The sequence below is a fragment of the Podarcis raffonei genome, chromosome 12, assembly GCF_027172205.1.
Source record: "Podarcis raffonei isolate rPodRaf1 chromosome 12, rPodRaf1.pri, whole genome shotgun sequence".
Classification (NCBI taxonomy): Eukaryota; Metazoa; Chordata; class Lepidosauria; order Squamata; family Lacertidae; genus Podarcis; species Podarcis raffonei.
The window spans coordinates 3,552,644-3,575,899 of NC_070613.1; the positions used below are offsets into that span (position 1 = coordinate 3,552,644).

Here is a 23,256-nt window from a genome sequence, read left to right on the forward strand (position 1 = left end):
AATGCAGTTAAAACAAATGCATATTGTTGCATTTCAGATCCCTGCTATGTCAACGCAAGAAACAAGCAAAAAAATGAAATACGAGACAAATTGCACATACCTTTGTAAATCAAGAAAATCTTTAATAAAAATACATTTAAAAATAAATAAATAACGGTGTATTTTACATATTTATTTTAATTGCATTTAAATGTACGTGTGTCTTTTACGTATTTATTTTAACTGCATTTCAATTTCAATGCAATTAAATGCAATTACAATAAATGCATTTAGTTGCATTTCAGCTCCCTGGTCTGTCAATGCAAGTAACAAGCAAATAAATTACGGTGTATTTTATGTATTTATTTTAATTGCATTTAATGGCAATTAAAATTCAATTAAATGCAATTAAAATAAATGCATTTAGCTGCATTTCGGCTCCCTGGTATGTCAATACAAGGAAATAAATTCTGTAACGGGAAAGGCAGACGCGGGACCGGGAGCGTGCGCGCCCCCGACTATGACGTAGAAAAGGGGCGGGGCGGAGGCGGTGCTTCCCTCCCAAGTCCCGCCCACCCTTCCCCGCTCGCTCGCTTCCAAGCCGGGGCTGCTGCTGCCGCCGCCGCCGCCGCTGCTCGTGCCTCCGAAATGGCCCTGAGGCTGCCGCTCCAGCTGGGCCGCTCCTCCCTTGACTCCAGTAAGCCGGACCCAGCCACGCAAGCCCGGCGCCCTGGCCCAGCTAGGCCTCGCCTGGGGGACGCTGCGTGAGCCGCCAAGGGGTGGAGGACTCAAACTCCCATCAGGCCCCGCGGGAGGAGCCTATGGCGGGGGATGCTGGGAATTGGAGTCCGGGGGGGAGAGGAGTGGCGGCGGCCAAGATGGCGCCCTCCGAAGGCTTACGCAGAGCGCCGGCTCCCGTCAGCCCCCGCGGCCAACGAACTGTTCCCGGGGGATGATGGGAGTTGCAGTGCAACGGCAGGTCCAGCCTTTCTCAAGCTGTGGGTCCCCAGGTGTTGTTGAACTACAACTCCCATCACCCCTAGCCAGCAAGGCCAGAGCTCAGGGGTGATGGGAGTTGTAGTCCAACAACATCTGGGGAGCCACAGCTTGAGAACCACTTGCTAGCCTCTGCTCATCCCTCCCAGTTTTGAAGTGGGGTGCTTTTTTGTGGGGGAACTGGTTTGAACTGGGCTTCAAAAATGGTGATAGGCCTACATATTTCTGCCAAGTTATTATTGTACCAGCCTGTCTTTGTCTGTTTTCTGTGCTGATGTTACTATTCTTACGACTGCTATTAATAATAATAGCAGTAATAGTAATAATGATCATTTATTTTGGGTTTGGGCTGTTTCAACATGCCCCCAAGCTTAAAACTGTGGTGTTTCCCACCCACCGCTTGTTATAAGTTGCCTAGTTTATTATACCTGTTAGATTGCCACTTTGCTAGGACACATAGCTGTCAACCTTCCCTTTTTTTGCGGGAAATTCCCTTATTCCAGCGCCGTTTCCCGCTGCCTCCCACTGCTATTCCGGATTGTTAGATAACCCGTAGACTGTCTCCGGGACAGGTGAGGCTGCTCATCCCTTATTTTCAAGGCTGCTGATCCCTTATTTTCAAATCTGAAAGTTGACAGCTATGCTAGGACATCCCCTTGAATAGTGTGATAAAATAATAATAATAATACAGTGGTACCTCGGGTTAAGTACTTAATTCGTTCCGGAGGTCCGTTCTTAACCTGAAACTGTTCTTAACCTGAAGCAGCACTTTAGCTAATGGGGCCTCCTGCTGCCACCGTGCCGCCGGAGCCCGATTTCTGTTCTTATTCTGAACCATTATTTCTGGGTTAGCAGAGTCTGTAACCTGAAGCGTATGTAACCTGAAGTGTATGTTACCTGAGGTACTACTGTAATAATAATAATAGTGATAATAATGATAATAATTTTTATTTATATCCCGCCCTCCCCAGCTGAAGCCGGGCTCAGAACGGCTAACAACAGTAAAAGTAACACAGTTTACATAAAATCACAATCAATTAATTGAAATCCATTCTAAAATCAATTCATTCTAAAATCAATTCAGAATCAAATTAATGGCAATCATTGGGCTAGAGTTCTATGAGGATTACCAAAGGAGGGGGTCAGACAAATGCCCCTGAGATCCTGCTTGTTCAACTTCAGCACCCCTTGCATTCTGTGTGGGAACCGTTGGAAAACAATGCTTTCCCCAGGTGCTCATGAAGCGAAGGGGAAATATGCACCAATTTTAAAAAAATGTGACACAGGTGCAGTTTGTTAAAAGCACAAGGCAGTGGACAGGCTCCACTGGTGACAGCTCAGCTTGGGAGATCTGTGATGTTTTCAGAGTCATGTAAATTTCAAATCCAGACCTGCAGCACCATTTTGACCAACAGCATCCAAATTCACAGGAATTCTGAGGAAATTCAGAATAGCTGCCCCTCTTTAGCAAGCGGTGCTTATAGTGGTAACACCTCTGTTCTCAAGAAAGTACTTGGCTATTTTTGTTCTGCGTTGCATAAGTTTGGCTGTGCGAGTGGCTCTTCTTTTTGCAACTTCCTGTAATTGCATATCTATGGTCACTGACTGTAGATATACTCTCCTTTATACTCTCTTCTTGGTGAACCCAGCTGGGTCATAAAATGTGAAATCCAGTGGTGTTTTCCCACTTTCTGTGCACTCATAGGACTGGAGTGCTGATGGTCTACTCAGGTTGGCGACTGTGCATGAGGTATCAGGCAGTAGCTGCTTTATTCCATATTATTATTATTATTATTATTATTATTATTATTATTATTATATTTCCACATTCATTCATTCATGATAAAAGTGCTCATGGGCTAAAGCTGGGCCTCAACTCTCAAACATGTCATTTTGGACTCACAGCTGTCTGAAGTGAAGGCCCAAGACAGGTGTTGATCATCAGTGAGCTGCGCACAGGTGGTCTGAAGCGAGCTACCACCATTCCTGTGGAGACTCCTTTTATTGAGACAAATACGCAAGCCAGGCAAATACATTTTGGGCTGTGACCTTTATACATCTTCCGTCCCGAGATCGTGGTGTGGTACAAAGCTATTTTGGCACCTGTTCCCCAGCGTCATTTTCCCCTTGCACAGTATATGACAAAGGAAACAAAAGGTCTCAGGAGAAAACTTACAGACAGGACACCGCTGACTTCTGAGATTGCAAAAGGTCAGACATAGGTGGAACGATGTACCAGACAGCTGTGGCTTGTCTGGGGGGGGTTTCCCTGCACCCCAAGGTCACGCGTGCAGGCAGACTGTGGCTGCCTGCTGGCGGGGAAGTGTGCTCCCTCCGGACCCCACTCCCCGCTCCGCAATATCCCTACAGCTGTCCACAGAAGTGCAAGTCAATTCTGTGTCGAGGGCAGCTGTTTACCAGCTCCATCTGGTAGGCAGGATGAGACCCTCCCTGCCCACAGACTGCCTTGCCAGAGTGGTGCATATTCTGGTTACCATATTTTTCGCTCTATAAGACACACCAGACCACAAGACGCACCTAGTTTTTGAAGGAGGAAAACAAGAAAAAAAATATTCTGAATCTCAGAAGCCAGAACAGCAAGAGGGATCGCTGTGCAGTGAAAGCAGCAATCCCTCTTGCTGTTCTGGCTTCTGGGATAGCTGCTCAGACTGCATTCACTCCATAAGACGCACACACACCACTTACTTTTTAGGAGGGAAAAAGTGAGTCTTATAGAGCAAAAAATATGGTACCGGTATCTCCCGCTTGGACTACTGCAATGTGCTCTACATGGGGCTACCTTTGAAGGTGACCCAGAAACTGCAACTAATCCAGAATGCGGCAGCCAGACTGGTGACTGGGAGTGGCCGCCAAGACCACATAACACCGGTCTTGAAAGACCTACACTGGCTCCCAGTACGTTTCCGAGCACAATTCAAAGTATTGGTGCTGACCTTTCAAGCCCTAAATGGCCTTGGTCCAGTATACCTGAAGGAGTGTCTCCACCCACATCATTCAGCCCGGACACAGCGCCAAGGGCCTTCTGGTGGTCCCCTCACTACGAGAAGCCAAGTTATAGGGAACCAGGCAGAGGGCCTTCTCGGTGGTGGCACCCACCCTGTGGAATGCCCTCCCATCTGATGTCAAAGAGAAGAACAACTACCAGACTTTTAGAAGACATCAAAGACAGCCCTCTTTAGGGAAGCTTTTAATGTTTAACAGACCACTGTATTTTAATATTTTGTTGGAAGCCGCCCAGAGTGGCTGGGGAAACCCAGCCAGATGGGCAGGGTATAAATAAATTGTTGTTGTTGTTGTTGCTCCTGCTGCTTAATGTCATTTTAGGCTTCAGTTTTCTCTCCCTGTCCTTTCCAGGTTTGTACAGGAGTTTCTTAGTATATCGCTCAGTTGGTTAGCATTTTTCTGTCTCTGGAGACAATGGATGAGTTTGCCTTTGGGGCTGAAGTCAAAACTGTAGGGTGGTCACTTGTTTGTCCAGGCTGATTTAAGCAAATGGAAAGCACAGGTATTCTAAGAATGCCCTTCTGAACCATCACTTCCTGTTTGTATATTGTAGGGTCTGTGTTGCTGCACAGGGCTTTGGGAGGTGCCCACTTCAGCACAGAAGGAAATCCTGAAATCCCTCGCAAGGAACCGCTCAAGAAAGCAAAGTTGCCTGTGGGTCGTTTCGATGAGGCAGAGGAATCCAGTGCAGAGAAGGAGCCACTGGAAAGTAGGTATTTTATGTGTGGGTGTAAAATATAAATGCAGACATTTGGGAAATGGTAGACCCAGTTCTGACATGCCATGCCTCTCAAACTGGGTAGTAATGGCAGCTGCCGAGGGCATGAAGATCTTTAGCGGAATTTATTTGGATTTTTCTCCAGCCATTTTCAGTGGTTATTAGTATTTCCTTACCATCCAGGATTTGCAAACAGATTTAAATACAGTGGTACCTCGGGTTACATACGCTTCAGGTTACAGACTCCGTTAACCCAGAAATAGTGCTTCAGGTTAAGAACTTTGCTTCTGGATGAGAACAGAAATCGGGTTCCGACGGCGCGGCAGCAGCAGGAGGCCCCATTGGCTAAAGTGGAGCTTCAGGTTAAGAACAGTTTCAGGTTAAGAACGGGCCTCCAGAACGAATTAAGTACTTAACCCGAGGTACCACTGTATAGGATTCTTTGCTTCCTGTGTCTGTATCAGGGTTCAGAGACTAAATTCACTGGAGTCCTGACTGGCATCCATTGTGTGATAGCCCCCCGCATAAGGAGAAAGGTAAAAACTCTTTAAAGGACTCCAGGAATGTGACACAAGAGTAATCTTCTGGTGGTTTATAATAATAATAATTATATAATAATAATTTATTATCTATACCCCCCCCCATCTGGCTGGGCTTCCCCAACCACTCTGTGCGGCTTCCAACAAAATATTAAAATACAGCAATGCATCAAACATTAAACGCTTCCCTATTTATTTGCATTTTGCTGTGCTTTCTTCTTCAGAATTTCCAGATGGCATCAATCCTGTTACGAAAGAGAGAGGCGGACCCAAAGGCCCTGAACCAACTCGCTATGGAGACTGGGAACGCAAAGGACGCTGTATAGATTTTTAAAGGGCTGTTTAAAAAATTACATAAGATTTGGGTGAAGGAAAACTGGTGAGGAGACATTTATGTGCTGCGGAGTGTTGTATTTATTTAATGGCAATTGGGCAGGGATACTTTCTGTGAATAAATATATCTTCTACACAATGTTAGCAGTGTGTGGTTGCCTTTTTTTGTTGTTGTTAACCTAGGTCCTTGGTGGTGATGTAAATATGAAGAAAGACAATAAGCAGACTTAATGACCCTTATTCACCTTTCATTCTGGAAATGCACAATAAGGGAAAAGTAGCAGATACAATTCTGGGCTGTATTAACATAAAGTGTAATGTCCAGATGCCTGTTGTCTTAAAAAAGCAGAGACATCACCTTTCCGACAAAGGTCCGTATAGTTAAAGCTCTGGTTTTCCGAGTAGTGATGTATGGAAGTGAGAGCTGGACCATAAAGAAGGCTGATCGCTGAAGAATGGATGCTTTTGAATTATGGTGCTGGAGGAGACTCTGGAGAGTCCCATGGACTGCAAGAAGATCCAACCTCTCCATTCTGAAGGAAATCAGCCCTGAGTGCTCACTGGAAGGACAGATCCTGAAGCTGAGAGTCCAGTACTTTGGCCACCTCATGAGAAGAGAAGACTCCCTGGAAAAGACCCTGATGCTGGGAAAGATGGAGGGTGCAAGGAGAAGGGGACAACAGAGGACGAGATGGTTGGATAGTGTTCTCGAAGCTACCAGCATGAGTCTGACCAAACTGCGGGAGGCAGTGGAAGACAGGAGTGCCTGGTGTGCTTTGGTCCATGGGGTCACAAAGAGTCAGACACGACTAAACGACTAAACAACAACAGTGATGAAAATGGTACCTCTCTATCCTGTTTTGGTCAGACCTGGAATACAGTGCCTAGTTCTGGACAGTGCAATTTAAGAAGGATATCAATCAAGTGAAATGTGTTTGGAGCAGCCTTTGATAACTGGGTATACTTCAGCTGTTTTGGACTACAAATCCCATCAGCGCCAGCCAGATAGCAGGCTGTCCACGAGTTCTGCTTCAAGGGACACAAGCACAACACGAAGCGCCCAACTGGATCAAATTACAAGAAATATGAAATTCCTAGCAATACAAGCCGTTCAGATGATATTGCTGTGGAAAGGGGAGGGTTCTCCTTTGCCAGAGTTTTTTCAGCAGAGGCTGGATTCCCACTGGTCAGGGATGCTGACGCACTTGGTGAAGATTTGACGTTTTCATCCCCAAAAAGTTTTTGATTTGAGGCTGCATTTTAATGGTGTACTTAATCTTGTTTTTAAGTTGTATTTTAATCAATTGTTTTTACCTGGTGTAAGCCGCCCTGAGCCTGGTCTTGGCTGGAGAGGGCGGGGTATAAATAATAATAATGATGATAATAATAATAATAATAATAATAATAATAATAATAATAATTACTTCTTGCTTTGGCAGGAGTTCAGACTTGATCTGTGAGGTCCCGTCTGAGGCAATACAGTGGTACCTCGGGTTACATATGCTTCAGGTTACATACGCTTCAGGTTACATACGCTTCAGGTTACAGACTCCACTAACCCAGAAATAGTACCTCGGCTTAACAACTTTGCTTCAGGATGAGAACAGAAATCGTGCTCCGGCAGCGCAGCGGCAGCAGGAGGCCCCATTAGCAAAAGTGGTGCTTCAGGTTAAGAACAGTTTCAGGTTAAGAACGGACCTCCGGAACGAATTAAGTACTTAACCCGAGGTACCACTGTATAGCAATTATTAGTTTGTTTAAACCCATTCCACAGCTATGTAAAGTGGTGGCTGCAAATTCCATCGTTTCCTTATAAGTGAAGAAGTGTTTCTATCTGTCCTGGATAGTTATTAGGGCCCGCTGTTGCTTTTGTATTTTTCTTTCTACTGTTTAGTACCACATTTTCCCCAGAAGCCTCTTGTCCTCGGCACCTGTGAACAATCGCAGCTTCTTTTGAGGTTGACGTGACCGCGACTGGTGTAAATTTTCAAAGTTTGGGATGCCTGAAAATATCCTCAGTATTCCCAGTTGTGCCCTCCAGGTGGCAGAGCTGCCTGCCAGCACTGAAGCCTCACGAGCTTTCGAATTCGCAGGCCAGTGATGGGTGCTGTTGGGTGCCATGTCCCAAAATGGTGCTTCCCTCTTCGGCTCTCTGCCTTCACAGTGGACTCCAGTCCAGGAATGGGGACCCTCTGACCCTCCAGATGTTTGCTGGACCCTGACCCTCACCAGCTCCAAAACATCTGAATCATAGAATCATAGAGTTGGAAGAGACCACAAGGGCCATCGAGTCCAACCCCCTGCCAAGCAGGAAACACCATCAGAGCACTCCTGACATATGGTTGTCAAGCCTCTGCTTAAAGACCTCCAAAGAAGGAGACTCCACCACACTCCTTGGCAGCAAATTCCACTGTCGAACAGCTCTTACTGTCAGGAAGTTCTTCCTAATGTTTAGGTGGAATCTTCTTTCTTGTAGTATGGATCCATTGCTCCGTGTCCGCTTCTCTGCAGCAGCAGAAAACAACCTTTCTCCCTCCTCTATGTGACATCCTTTTATATATTTGAACATGGCTATCATATCACCCCTTAACCTCCTCTTCTCCAGGCTAAACATGCCCAGCTCCCTTAGCCGTTCCTCATAAGGCATCGTTTCCAGGCCTTTGACCATTTTGGTTGCCCTCCTCTGGACACGTTCCAGTTTGTCAGTGTCCTTCTTGAACTGTGGTGCCCAGAACTGGACACAGTACTCCAGGTGAGGTTTGACCAGAGCAGAATACAGTGGCACTATTACTTCCCTTGATCTAGATGCTATACTCCTATTGATGCAGCCCATTGATCTGGAGGCCTGGGGAAGGTCAGGAGCAGGGATGGAGGACCCTTTGACCTTCCAGATGTTTGGGTGGAAAACTGATTTAAAATTTACAGATTGTTCCCTATTGAAGGAGAGTTACATAAAGATGATGTACAGATGGTACACAACACCAGTGCAGTTAGGGAAAATGTACAAAACTAGTTCAAATATATGTTGGAAGTGTAAGGAAAAGGAGGGGACATTTTATCAGTGAAGGCGGTGAAGGTCCTGTGTGAGTGTCTGGAGGCGGTTGGAGGATGGATGGCGGCTAACAGATCGAGGTTGAATCCTGACAAGACAGAAGTACTGTTTTTGGGGGACAGGGAGTGGGTTGGTGTGGGGGATTCCCTGGTCTTGAATGGGGTAACTGTGCCCCTGAAGGACCAGGTGCGCAGCCTGGGAGTCATTTTGGACTCACAGCTGTCCATGGAGGCGCAGGTTAACTCTGTGTCCAGGGCAGCTGTCTACCAGCTCCATCTGGTACGCAGGCTAAGACCCTACCTGCCCGCGAACTGTCTCGCCAGAGTGGTGCATGCTCTAGTAGCTTGGACTACTGCAACGCGCTCTACGTGGGGCTGCCTTTGAAGGTGACCCGGAAACTGCAATTAATCCAGAATGCGGCAGCTAGACTGGTGACTGGGAGTGGCCGCCGGGACCACATAACACCGGTTCTGAGAGATCTGCATTGGCTCCCAGTACGTTTCCGAGCACAATTCAAAGTGTTGGTGCTGACCTTTAAAGCCCTAAACGGCCTCGGTCCTGTATACCTGAAGGAGCGTCTCCACCCCCATCATTCAGCCCGGACACTGAGATCCAGCGCCGAGGGCCTTCTGGCGGTTCCCTCATTGCGAGAAGTGAGGCTACAGGGAACCAGACAGAGGGCCTTCTCGGTAGTGGCGCCCGCCCTGTGGAACGCCCTCCCATCAGATGTCAAAGAGATACCGTATTTTTCGCTCTATAACACGCACCTGACCATAACACGCACGTAGTTTTTAGAGGAGGAAAACAAGAAAAAAATATTCTAAACGAAACAGTGGATGTATGATTTTTGTGGTTCATGCTGTGGCCACAGACTTGTGATCTGACGGTGAGTTTGGGGTAGCCCAATGCAAAAATCCTGAGGATCCATGTGGATCCATGCTTTGTAACCACGTTTTTGCGCCATTGCGGCCCCATGAAACAGTGGGTGCGTGTGTTTTTTGGTGCAGGCTGTAGCCATGGATATGCTATGTGATCTGATGGTGAATTTGGGGTGACCTAGTGCAAAAATCCTGAGGATCCATGTGGATCCGTGCTTTGTAACCACGTTTTAAGTGGGGAGGGAAGGAAAAGCACTCAAGGGACAAGGAGCACGCGTGGGGTGTGTGGAGAAGGATGCTGCTAATAATGCAGGAGAGGCTCCTCTCTGGCTTTGCTCCTTTAGAACAAGCAGGCTCTGCGTCTCTCCCTCCTCCCCGGCAAGGAAACCATGATAGTAACCACTCTGAGACAAATCAAGAAAAATTGCGACCAACACTCTCCCCCAACAAGCGCAGTGAGGTCAAAACACACACACACAGAGAGAGAGAACTGGCCCTAAAGTCACAAGGGTGCTGGGGGAGTGAACGGGAAGCAAGAAAAGGAGAAGGAGCCCTCACACACACAGAGACACACAGAGTGTCGATTCTAAAGTCGCAGGGGCGCAGGGAGAGTGAACGGGAAGCAAGAGAAGGAGAAGGAGCCCCCTCACACACACACAGACACACAGAGTGTCAATCCTAAAGTCGGAGGGAGAGCGCAGGGGCGCAGGGAGAGTGAACGGGAAGCAGGAGGAGGAGAACAACGATAGCTCAAGCACACACACACACACACAGCCCCTACAGTGGCTAATCCAAAATCGGACAGCAAAAAACTGCAGGCAGGGACAGAGAGCATGGGGTTGTTTTAAAGCAGCCAACCCCGCTCTGCTTCTCTCCCTCCTCCCGGCTAGGCTGGCTGAAAAGCTTTGCTGCTACTTAGCAGCTCAGTGGGGAGGAGAGAGGAACATAGAGGACGGGGTTGTTTTAAAGCAGCCAACCCCACTCTGCTTCTCTCCCTCCTCCCCGGCTCCGCTAGCTGACAGGAGCCGCTTACTGTTTCAAAGCGAGCCACGGACTGCTCACAACTGCAGCAGATTCCCCCGCCATCTGTAGGCATTCGCTCCATAACACGCACAGACATTTCCCCCTACTTTCTAGGAGGAAAAATCTGCGTGTTATGGAGCGAAATTTACGGTAAATAATTACCTGACATTCAGAAGACATCTTAAGGCAGCCCTGTTCAGGGAAGTTTTTAATATGTAACGCTGTACTGTTTTTAACACTGATTGGGAGCCGCCCAGAGTGGCTGGGGAAACTCAGCCAGATGGGCGGGGTATAAATAATAAATTATTATTATTATATTATTATTATATCATATGTGGTGGGATTGTAATGTAATTTTAAAAATTTGGGAAATGATATACAACGAATTGAAGAAAATGTTCCATTTAACATTTGTTTAAAAACCTGAAGCATTTTTGTTAGGGATTGTAGGGAAAGATTTGCCAAAAAAGCTGAAAAACATCTTCATGTATGCGACAACGGCCGTGAGAGTTCTAATAGCACAAGGATGGAAGACTGAAGAAACCCAAACTAAAGAAGCATGGCAAGAAAAATTGATGGACTATGCAGAACTGGCAAAACTGACATGTAAGCTACGGGACAAGGATAACTGTGACTTTAAAGATGAATGAGAATCCTTTACAAAGTATTTGAAGATGCAACAAAGCGAACTGGACTCCTTGGCTGGTTTGAATAAACATTCCCAAACTTTTTATTGATAATAATCAGCTAAATAGTTTGAGGATCTGTACAACTGTGTAACATGCAGAAAACAGCATTTTTAGAGAAATCAAAGACTGGAACTGAGGGAAGTCAGGGTGGGGTGGGGGGTGGGTTCTGTGGGGGGGAGGGGAGGGAGGAAAAATGGGGGGGAATAAGGATGATGTGTTTCTGGATAATATGTTTTGTTTTAATTTTGAATAAAGAAAGTTTTTTTTAAAAAAGCAAGTATGGGTGGGTGCAGGGCTGCATTTAGGTTTGATGAGGCCCTAAGCTACTGAAGGTCATGGGGCCCTTGATATGTCCAGCTGTCCTTTGTCAACAACAAATTGTCACTGTTGTTTGTGTTGAATATATGCTATATGGTAATTTACGGACCTAATAGGTATCTCAAGCCATTTGCACATAACAAAATATGTATTTTATCTTAGTAATTGCTGAACTGAAATACAATTAATAAGGAAGTATATTAATAGTGAAATATAATTAAGAAGAAGACTTTGTTACGGCTAAAATCTGGGTGCGGGGCTACTCTGCCACCCAGCTCGTCGGACTAAGTCCGTGGGTCCCTGCGGAAGAAAATGAGCTCAGCCGGAGACAGGAGCAAGATGCGGAGATCCAAGGTTTATTGCGCAACAGGTTCAAGGCGAGATTGAACAGCGAGAAAGGGGTGACATGAACTTTTGAAACTCCCCCCATGTCCCAGAATACAGTGCAAAATACATCCCAGTTACATCATGAATACATTAAGGAGAGGTTGGGTTGTTGTTGTTGTTTAGTCGTTTAGTCGTGTCTGACTCTTCGTGACCCCATGGACCAGAGCACGCCAGGCACCTCTGTCCTCCACTACCTCCCGCAGTTTGGTCAAACTCATGCTGGTAACCTCGAAAACACTATCCAACCATCTCATCCTCTGTCGCCCCCTTCTCCTTGTGCCCTCCATCTTTCCCAGCATCAGTGTCTTCTCCAGGGAGTCTTCTCTTCTCATGAGGTGGCCAAAGTACTGGAGCCTCAGCTTCACGATCTGTCCTTCCAGTGAGCACTCAGGGCTGATTTCATTAAGAATGGATGCGTTTGATCTTCTTGCAGTCCATGGGACTCTCAAGAGTCTTCTCCAGCACCATAATTCAAAAGCATCAATCAGAGGTTGGGTTACACCGGATTAACATATGGAAGAGGGAGGGGGGAATATGCAGAGCTGGAAATATGCGCAGATAAGCGCTTCCTGAGTGCCGGTGATGGGAAGACAATGGTCCATGTATGCATAGTCTGCCACCTGGCATTGCCCGGAGGAAAGGCTTGGCAGAGCACCTTACTTGAGGGATTATGGAGGACAGGGGAGGTGTCATAGAGTCCTAGAGAAATTGAGCAAATTGGCACGTTGATTTTCTATGGATTTTATAGATTTTAGTCCCTTTTGACATTGACAATTGGGAATAAATGGATATATTGTAGCGAAGAAGAAGGTGAAGAAGACATGCCCCCCCCTTTCCGTAACAACTTAAAAGTCTACTCCAACAGTATATTAATAATGAAATAATTATTAAGGTATTAAGGAGCCTACACAACACACAAACACAGTTGCTGTATGTAGGTTTTATTTCATTTGTTTTTTATCTTGCGTTTTGGAAATGTACATCCAGTTTTTTTTCTCTTTAAAATTTTGGGGGCCCCCAAGAGACTGGGGCCCTAAGCTATAGCTTGTTCAGCTTATACGTAAATCCGGCACTGGGTGGGTGCCTGCATCCAGCAAACATCTGGAGGGCCACAGGGCCTCCCATCCCTGGCCCTGTCCTCTCCCAGCCTCCAGGGGTTTAGGACTCCAACTCCCATCAGCCCCTGCCCGCTCCGTGGGCGAGGCCGGACATTGCCATAGAGACTTCCGGCCGAGCCGCCCGCGGCCATGTTTCTCCCTGGCGGCCGCCCTCCCGCCTCAGGGCGTCGCCAGCAGTTGGGCCCGCTTCCGTTTCCGGCCCGACTTCCTGAAAGGCTGGCATTTAAAGCCCCGCTGCCCGTGCGGGAGGCTGCTCGGCTGCCATTCAGCTGCGCGACGTCTCCTGCGGCTGAAGGAGTCGCCTTTGCGGAGGCAGCCCTCGCCCTTCCCTCGCCCGCTTCGTCAAAGCCAAGCTCCTCGAGCAGAAATTGCCTTAGAAAAGCGGAGTTTTCCTCGCTTGGCGGGTTGCAACAGCCATTTTTTATTTTCCAATAAGCCTTTGCAAGCAGTTATTAGCAAAAAAAACAACCACCCCTATTTATTTTATTTTATTTTTTGCATTTCATTTCATTTCCTTTTTTGCATTTCATTGTATTTCATTTCATTTTTTGCATTTCATTTTATTTCATTTCATTTTTGCATTTAGCAATCAAAAGCATTTTTTTGCCCTTGCAATTTTATTTTTTGCACTAGCCCTTCAAAAGCAGTTTTTGTGTGCTTGCATTTTAATTTTTTGCAACAGCCCACCCTGCAGCCGGTACCGGGACAGCGCGGGCTCTTCTTCTCCTGCAAGGGATCTGGAGATCTAGCCATCCCCTCCTGGTGCCTTCCTCTCCCTCCTCACCTTATATTCAGGGCCCGATCTTTTATTTTTCATTTTGCAAGCGAGCGATTCCGTTTCCCCAGCTGCTCCGTCCGCAGCTCCTCGTCTCTCCTTCCCTTCATCGGCCATCAGATTTCCCCCCGGAGCCCAGGATCCCCTCCTCGGCCCCGTTTGCAAGATGTTCAGCTGGCTGGGCAATGACGACCGGCGGAGAAAAGACCCCGAGGTGTTCCAGACGGTGAGCGAGGGGCTGAAGAAACTCTACAAAACCAAGCTTCTCCCTTTGGAAGAATACTACAAATTCCACGAGTTTCATTCGCCCGCCTTGGAAGATGCCGACTTTGACAACAAGCCCATGGTCCTCCTCGTGGGACAATATTCCACCGGCAAGACCACCTTCATAAGGTAAAAACTGCTGGGTCTTTCTTTTTTAATTTTTTTTCAAAGATCTTTATTGAAAATTAAAGATATATAATAACCAAACTTCCCAAGGATTCCCTCACATAAACTATAATATCTAAATTACAACAGCTGCATAATTGTACACTTAATTATAAAACCCACCACCCACCCTCCACAGCAATTCAACTTCTTTATAGTTCTTTCTACCTGTTTCTCCTTGCATTCTATAATGAATTATTTTTGTTAAATTCTGATTTTTCCTTCATTTGTTTTGTTACTGCTTACATTTTTTATTCTAAGCCTATTAACATGTCATTTTTAGAACAATGTTTTGACATGTAATCTTCGAAATACTTCCACTCCATTCTTAACTTTTGAATTGATTGATATCTCATAATTGAAGTTAATTTTGCCAATTCTATATACTCATTTAATTTACAAATCCTCTCTTCATTTGTTGGTATGTCCTGAGATTAAGTAGCAATCACTACCCTGGCAGCTGTTGTTGCATATAAAAAGATTGTTTTTTCATATGTGGTATGTCAATTGCTGGGTCTTTCTTTATTCTTATTATTTATTCGATTTCTAAACGTTTTATTATTATTATTTTCATAAAATCACATATACACTCCCAAACATAAAGACACCTCCTGGTGTTTTTAATTTCTCCCCCTTGCCACACCATGTCTTCTCACTCTTATATCGTAACAACTATGCAATAATCTCTAAGGCTTTCTGTGGCTCATTGTTCAAATTCTGCTCGCAAGTTCATCATGCTATAACATTTCTTTAAATGTTCCGAAAAAGGCTTCCATTTTTTGCTGTTAGCGTGGCCAATTCTGCATAGATCCAGGGGCCGGATCCGGCCCATTCGCCTTCTCATTCTGGCCCACGGACGGTCCGGGAATCAGCGTGTTATTACATGAGTAGAATGTGTGCTTTTATTTAAAATGCATCTCTGGGTTATTTGTAGGGCCTGCCTGGTGTTTTTACATGAGTAGAATGTGTGCTTTTATTTAAAATGCATCTCTGGGTTATTTGTGGGGCATAGGAAAGGCCCTTTCTCGTGTTGTCACCCACCAAACCTCTTGGGGATAGGGGACACAGAGAAGGGTATCGGACGACACGTGCAGGGTCCGGGTCGGTTCATATGGTGAGAGGCAGTCCTATAATAACATTAAATTTATTATTAATACCCCGCCCATCTGGCTGGGTTTTCCCAGCCACTCTAGGCGGCTTCCAACCGAATATTAAAAACTTCCCTTAACAGGGCTGCCTTCACTTGTCTTTTAAAAGTAAAATAGTTGCTTATTTCTTTGACATCTGCTAGGAGGACGTTCCACAGGGCGGGCGCCACTACCAAGAAGGCCCTCTGCCTGGTTCCCTGTAACCTCACGTCTCGCAGGGAGGGAACCGCCAGAAGGCCCTCGGAGCTGGACCTCAGTGTCTGGGCAGAACGATGGGGGTGGAGACGCTCCTTCAGGTCTACTGGGCCGAGGCCGTTTAGGGCTTTCCAGGTCTGCACCAACACTTTGAATTGTGCTTGGAAACGTACTGGGAGCCAATGGAGGTCTTTCTGGTGGGGGGAATAAATTACTTCTCGCCTGTATTGGCAGGAGGGGTGTGTGCCTGCATGAAGATTGCCCTGGTGGGTGCGTATTTCAGTTCAGAGTACGATGGCTGTAAGGTGCTTCTGGACTTTTTGTAGTGGGAAAGAGATATAAATTCAATACACCTAATCTCTCTAGTTCCTTTTTGTGCTCTCCTCTTCTGACTTAGATTTTGGAGTTAGGAGACTTTCAGCTTGTGCTTTCGTATCCAATGATTTCTTTCCCAAAATGCTGGCTTTCTTGCCGGTTGGACCAGCCTCTTAAACACCTGCCTGGTGAAACACAAGGCAGATCTACACCTTGTATTTAAAGCACCTTCAATGCACATATAAAGTACATGTCATTGCCCAGCGAATCCTGGGAAATGTAGTTTCTCACCCCAGAGCTACAATTCCCAACACCCGTATCAAACCACAATTCCCAGGTCTATTTGGGGGCAAGCCATGTGCTATGAAGGTGCTTTAAACGTATGTTTTGGATCTGCCTGTCGAAGGCTGGGTGTGATACCAAGTGCATGAATTACCGTATTTTTTGCTCCATAAGACGCACCTTTTTCCTCCTAAAAAGTAAGGGGAAATGTCTGTGCGTCTTATGGAGTGAATGCGTGGTTCCTGGAGCTGAATTGCCCAGGGGCGAAAAGCAGATCATGCCTCTTTCTTAGAAAGAGGGAAGGAGGTGTTGAAACAAAACCGCAGAGCAGCTGATCGGCAAGCGATCGGGAGGGATAAGGGACTCTAGATATAAAGGAGGCTGCCTGGGAGGGGGAGGTAAAAGCCCATGGATCCTCAGGATTTTTGCACTGGGTCACCCCAAATTCACCATCAGATCACATAGCATGACCATGGCTATAGCCTGCATCAAAAAATCACGCACCCACTGTTTCGTGGGGCCGCAGTGGCGCAAAAACGTGGTTACAAAGCACGGATCCACATGGATCCTCAGGATTTTTGCATTGGGCTACCCCAAACTCACCGTCAAATCACATATTAGGTCTGTAGCCACAGCATGAACCACAAAAATCATACATCCACTGTTTCGTTCAACCCCCCCCCTTTTCTCCTCCTCTGAAAACTAGGTGCGTCTTATGGTCAGGTGCGTCTTATGGAGTGAAAAATACGGTAATTTGTGCCGGCTATCAGAACATTGGCAACCATACGGGAAAATAATTTGCCATGGTTCTTTTCTGGGGGAAACTGCGCTCTTGGCCTTTGTATACAATCCCATGTAGAAAAATTGCGAGATCACTGGAGCCTGTGAAAACCTTTGTGGTGAAAATTCGCATGAATGGGCACGTATGACATACCAAGACCATCGTTTGCTGACCTTTCAAAAAACTGGCAAAATATTATGGGACTTCTGAAGGAGAAGAAAATCCAGGAGGGTTAGTCTGTTGCAGGAGAAATAACAAAGCGACTTGTGGAATCTTGAAAACTCACAGATCTTATTATGGCGTAAACTTTAATGATAATCCTTAAGCCGCCACAGCAAGACTGTTTTCCCTGGGAGCAAAGTTTGCGACTGATGGTGTTCAAGGCAAAGGGGTGTCTCATGTTCACACAGCAAGTGGTGTTTACATGAGAGGAGTCTGTGGAATGCTGAGTGCACAGATTCTGAGAAAATTATGGGCTGCTAGTATGCTTAGATCACGTCTTCCATAATGAGGATATTTTGGAGGAGAGAGAGTGGGGGGAAGAGATTTTAGGTGCCTTAGCTGGGTGCGTAGCAATTGTTCGGTGGCCCCTGGAGATTCGAAAAACGCTTTTCAGGCTTCTGTCAAGTGGTACCCATAAACTTGCTGGTGCAGAAGCACAAAGATGCTCCACTTTGAAGACCCTAAAAACAGGGTCTGGGCAGTCATTGCACCCACAAGGAGCTACCAACCCTATGGAAGATCACTAGTAGAGACTTATCTACCTGTGTCGCCGTGAGATGGTTCAGGCTTAGTTCTCACTGAGTTGGTAAGGCTGGGTTTCACCACGTCAGACCGCAGGTGGGGACTCGTACAACTGAAATAGTCAGACATAGGCTTTTACCCTCTTGCTGAAAACTAGGCATTGGGTCAGGGTTTGACCGCGGAACCTTTCCTGAGACTAGATCAGACGATGGAGCGAGCTTGTTTTCTCCTGCTCTGGAGGTTAGGACTCGAACCCATGGCTTCGAGTTACAAGAAAGCAGATTGCGTCTAAGCGTCAGGAAGAACTTTCTGACGGTAAGAGCTGTTCGACAGTGGAACGGTCTCCCTCAGGAAGTTGGGGACTCTCCTTGGAGGTTTTTAAGCAGAGGTTGGATGCTTTAGCTGAGATTCTGATCTTGAATGGGGTAACTGTGCATGCTCTAGTTATCTCCCGCTTGGACTACTGCAGTGCGCTCTGTGTGGGGCAACCTTTGAAGGTGACCCGGAAACTGCAACTAATCCAGAATGCGGCAACTAGACCGGTGACCGGGAGCGGCCGCCGAGACCACATAACACCGGTCTTGAAAGACCTACATTGGCTCCCAGGACGTTTCCAAGCACAATTCAAAGTGTTGGTGCTGACCTTTAAAGCCCTAAACGGCCTCGGTCCTGTATACCTGAAGGAGCGTCTCCACCCCCATCATTCTGCCCGGACGCTGAGGTCCAGCGCCGAGGGCCTTCTGGCGGTTCCCTCTCTGCGAGAAGCCACGTTACAGGGAACCAGGCAGAGGGCCTTCTTGGTGGTGGCGCCCGCCCTGTGGAACGCCCTCCCACCAGATGTCAAGGAAATAAGCAGCTATCTTCTCTTTAAAAGATATCTGAAGGCAGCCCTGTTTAGGGAAGTTTTAAATATTTGATGCTGTATTGTTTTTAACACTTGATTGGAAGCCGCCCAGAGTGGCTGGGGAGACTCAGCCAGATGGGCGGGGTATAAATAATCCAGAATGCGGCAGCTAGACTGGTGACTGGGAGTGGCCGCCGAGACCACATAACACCGGTCTTGAAAGACCTACATTGGCTCCCAGGACGTTTCCAAGCGCAATTCAAAGTGTTGGTGCTGACCTTGAAAGCCCTAAACGGCCTTGGTCCGGTAGACCTGAAGGAGTGTCTCCACCCCCATCGTTCTGCCCAGACACTGAGGTCCAGCGCCGAGGGCCTTCTGGCTGTTCCCTCATTGCGAGAAGCAAAGCTACAGGGAACCAGGCAGAGGGCCTTCTCGGTAGTGGCGCCCGCCCTGTGGAACGCCCTCCCAGCAGATGTCAAAGAGATAAACAACTGCCTGCCATTCAGAAGACATCTTAAGGCAGCCTTGTTCTTTTTTTATATATAATATTTTTTATTTTTAGCATACAAAATTTTTTAAGACATACCACACAAATTATTATACATATGTCCTTGTTTGGACTTCCTTTAGCATCTCTGATAGCCTTCTGTCTTGATTATTTCTCCTGCAATTCTTAACTTAATATTGCCTTTACCTTTTCTAACAAATCATTTCTCCCTTTCCATTTTTACAATATTTCTTAAATTACCGTATTTTTCGCACCATAGGATGCACTTTTTCCCCTCCAAAAATGAAGGGGAAATGTGTGTGCGTCCTATGGTGTGAATGCAGGCTTTCGCTGAAGCCTGGAGAGTGAGAGGGGTCGGTGCGCACCGACCCCTCACGCTCTCCAGGCTTCGCACACCTCTCTGCAAGCAGTGGGAGCCCAGCGCTGGGCTCCCGCTGCTTGCGGAGAGTTGCCTGCATGCTGAAGCCTGCGCGCGCTGAGCTCAGCGCGCCCAGGCTTCGCGGACCTCTCCGCAAGCAGCGGGAGCGCTCCCGCTGCTTGCGGAGAGTTGCCAGCATGCCAAAGCCTGCGCGTGCTGAGATCAGCGCCCCAGGCTTCGCGGACCTCTCAGCAAGCAGTGGGAGCGCTGCCACGGCTTGCAGAGAGCTGCCTGTTTGGGGGCTGGGGTCGGGGGAAGCTCGAGCTTCCCCAGCCCCACGCCTGGGGGGGGAAATAATTTTTCCCCCTTTATTTCCCCCCCAAAAAACTGGATGCGCCCTATGGTCCGGTGCGCCCTATGGTGCGAAAAATACGGTACTCCTCACAGAACTTCTTGTAGTCCTACAAATGTAATCTGATCATCACAAATAGTTTTCAGGTACTCAGTAAATTTAGTCCAGTCTTTGGTAAACCTCTGGTCCCGCCGGTCTCGGATCCTTCCTGTTAGCTTCCTAGCAGCCTTGTTCAGGGAAGTTTTTAATGTGTGACATTTTAGTGTATTTTTGGTCTTTGTTGGAAGCTGCCCAGAGTGGCTGGGGAAACCCAGCCAGATGGGCGGGGTACAAATAAATTATTATTATTATTATTATTATTATTATTATTATTATTATTATTATTTATTAATTCCTGCATTGCCGGGGCTGGACTTAGATGACCCTACAATTCTATGGTTCAAGATCAAATCCATAGGAACATAGGAAGCTGTCTTCTCCCAGTGGAGTTCTTCGTCCTAGTATTGGAGGTGGTTCGCCTCTGAACACAAATTGCAACAGCTGGAAAACAGCTTATGAATTTTCCCCATAGGTACCTGGTTAGCTGCGTCGGGCACAGAATGCGAATCTAGGCTGGCCTTTGGCTTCATCCTGCGGCCGGGTTCTTCCTACAGTGTGATCATGGAAGGAATCAAACGTATCTGACCTTTCTCCTTGTCCAGTTCATCTTCTAATGGGGAAGATTTTTCCAGGTATTATAGCCGGTTGTTATTTGTTAAATTTATTAGTCAGGTTTTTTTCCTTTCTTTTTGCCACAGCAATTCAAAGTGACTTACAATACATTAAGCAAGAAACCAACCAACCGGCGTTAAAATATATAAATGTAAAAGGCGATTCTCTTTTAAACCAATGCAACCAAACTAAATTAAAACATCCCACCCATGTGAAAAGGCTGTAGATAATTAAAATGATGAATGTCTCATGTGACGCATGTCTGAATTTTCCCCATAATAGTATGCGTAATAAGGCCCTTAGACTTTTACTGATATCGGTGTCTCTCTTCTGGATTAGTGAAAATACAGCACTGCTATAAAACTGAACTCCTGGGTTGAAGTACGTAGCTTCCAAGAGCGATTTTACAGCGGGAGTGGCTGACTTGTAAAACCACCCTGTGATCCTTGGATGAAGGGAGGTATATCAATTTAATAGGTAATACAAACTAATAATAATAGTAGTAGTAGTAAAAGGTAAAGGGACCCCTGACCATTAGGTCCAGTCGTGGCCGACTCTGGGGTTGCGGCGCTCATCTCACTTTATTGGCCGAGGGAGCCGGCGTACAGCTTCCGGGTCATGTGGCCAGCATGACTAAGCTGCTTCTGGCGAACCAGAGCAGCGCACGGAAACGCCGTTTACCTTCCCGCCAGAGCGGTACCTATTTATCTACTTGCACTTTGAGGTGCTTTCGAACTGCTAGGTTGGCAGGAGCAGGGACTGAGCAACGGGAGCTCACCCCGTTGCGGGGATTCGAACTGCCAACCTTCTGATCAGCAAGTCCTAGGCTCTGTGGTTTAACCCACAGCGCCACCCGCGTCCCAATAATAGTAGTAGTAGCAGTAAATTGGCTGAAGGACCACATTCGTCCTTGACCTAGCTTTGGGGAACTTCATAGCAGAGGTGGGAGTGACCCATTGGCCCCCAAATGATTCACACACATAACCCAACTGCCCTACCCCACCCTCAGTTGACCTGTGCAGGAATTGGGTTCATCACCCGCCTCCCCAAATGAGGAATTTGAGGACTGGAGAGGTGGCGATTTGTATCCCCATAGGGCACTGAGCTGGGCAGGGAGATTTAAGCCGTTTTCTTTTGGCTGCCAAAACCTTTGGGATCCTGCAGGTGATGGAAGAATTGCTGGGGAGAGGAGCTGCAACAGCCTGGGATGGATACTAGGGGTAAACTCTATGTGGGGCTGCCCTTGAGACTGACCCAGAAACTCCAGCGGGTGCAGAATGTTGCAGTGAGACTTCCTTACGGGGTCCTCGCGGCAGGATCACATTCACCCGGTGCTTTTCCAGCTGCACTGGCTCCCGGTGGAGTACAGGGTCAGGTTCAAGGTGCTGGTTTTAACCCTTAAAGCCCTATACGGCCTAGGACCCTTGTACCTACGGGACCGCCTCTCCTGGTATGTCCCACGGAGGACCTTATGGTCTTCAAACAAAAACATCTTGCAGGTCCAGGGCCACAGGGAGGTTAGTCTGGCCTCAACCAGAGCCAGGGCCTTTTCGGCTGTGGCCCCGATCTGGTAGGACGCTCTGTCCCAAGAGACTAGGGCCCTGCGGGACTTGACATCTTTCCGCAGGGCCTGCAAGACGGAGCTGTTTCACCAGGCCTTTGGCCAAGGCACAGTCTGACCCCCTCTCTCCTTCTGTAATCCTCATAGAACTCTAGCCCAATGGTTGCCATTAATTTGACTCTGAATTGATTTTAGAATGCTGTGTTACTTTTATTGTTGTTAGCCGCTCTGAGCCCGGCTTCGGCTGGGGAGGGCGGGATATAAATAAAATTTTATTTTTTTATTATTATTATAAACTGCTCCTGGCTTAGGGAACTCTTTTAGCGCACCATTTGCCTCCATATAAGCTGCGCAAGAGTTGCTGAGTTTAGCATCAAGGAATGGAGTTTTAAAAGAAAATATTGGGGAAGGCATGTAGCCCAGCACTGAAGATTTCCATACAAAAAGACCCACCCCTGGCGGGGCTCAGAGAGACCCTTGCCTAAAAAACCTAGAGAGCAGCTGCCAGTCTGTGTAGACAGTATTAATCTAGATGGGTCAAATGTTCTGACTCTGTTCAAGGCAGATTCCTCTGTTCCGGGCTGTCCGTGGGTTGTCCTAATCTTCTGCTGAATGTCCTTATGAATCACGCTCCCTGTTTTTTTCCGACGAGTAGCCTTGTTAAAATGTTAATATTCTGGTTCTTCAGGGTCCAGCTCCCTTTCCTGGCTGTGTAAAAGTGAAGTCTCAGTGAGTGTGTGCTTCCTGCTTTTAACATGCGTGTATGTAAATACTGACACGGAAATCATAGAATCATAGAGTTGGAAGAGACCACAAGGGCCATCGAGTCCAACCCCCTGCTAAGCAGGAAACACCATCAGAGCACTCCTGACATATGGTTGTCAAGCCTCTGCTTAAAGACCTCCAAAGAAGGAGACTCCACCACACTCCTTGGCAGCAAATTCCACTGTCAAACAGCTCTTACTGTCAGGAAGTTCTTCCTAATGTTTAGGTGGAATCTTCTTTCTTGTAGTTTGGATCCATTGCTCCGTGTTCGCTTCTCTGGAGCAGCAGAAAACAACCTTTCTCCCTCCTCTATGTGACATCCTCTTATATATTTGAACATGGCTATCATATCACCCCTTAGCCTCCTCTTCTCCAGGCTAAACATGCCCAGCTCCCTTAGCCGTTCCTCATAAGGCATCGTTTCCAGGCCTTTG

The 23,256-nt window shown here is 47.0% G+C and overlaps 3 protein-coding genes across 3 annotated transcripts in view; 2 read left to right on the forward strand and 1 right to left on the reverse strand.

Annotated features, from left to right (window-relative positions):
• TWSG1 (twisted gastrulation BMP signaling modulator 1) overlaps positions 1–23,256 on the reverse strand; it is a 194,694-nt gene that overhangs the window by 98,898 nt on the left and 72,540 nt on the right. The window lies entirely within an intron of this gene.
• On the forward strand, positions 531–5,733 carry SDHAF4 (succinate dehydrogenase complex assembly factor 4). The gene is made up of 3 exons (XM_053409441.1): positions 531–676; positions 4,553–4,708; positions 5,481–5,733. The coding sequence occupies exons 1-3, from the start codon at positions 628–630 to the stop codon at positions 5,588–5,590; spliced, it is 315 nt and encodes a 104-aa protein (XP_053265416.1). The 5' UTR covers positions 531–627; the 3' UTR covers positions 5,591–5,733.
• The window catches only part of LOC128423863 (EH domain-containing protein 3), a 42,620-nt gene continuing 33,230 nt past the window's right edge, over positions 13,867–23,256 (forward strand). The window contains exon 1 of the mRNA XM_053409413.1: positions 13,867–14,222. Within this exon, the coding sequence (XP_053265388.1) occupies positions 13,996–14,222 (227 nt within the window). The 5' untranslated portion in view covers positions 13,867–13,995. The remainder of the gene's footprint in view (positions 14,223–23,256) is intronic.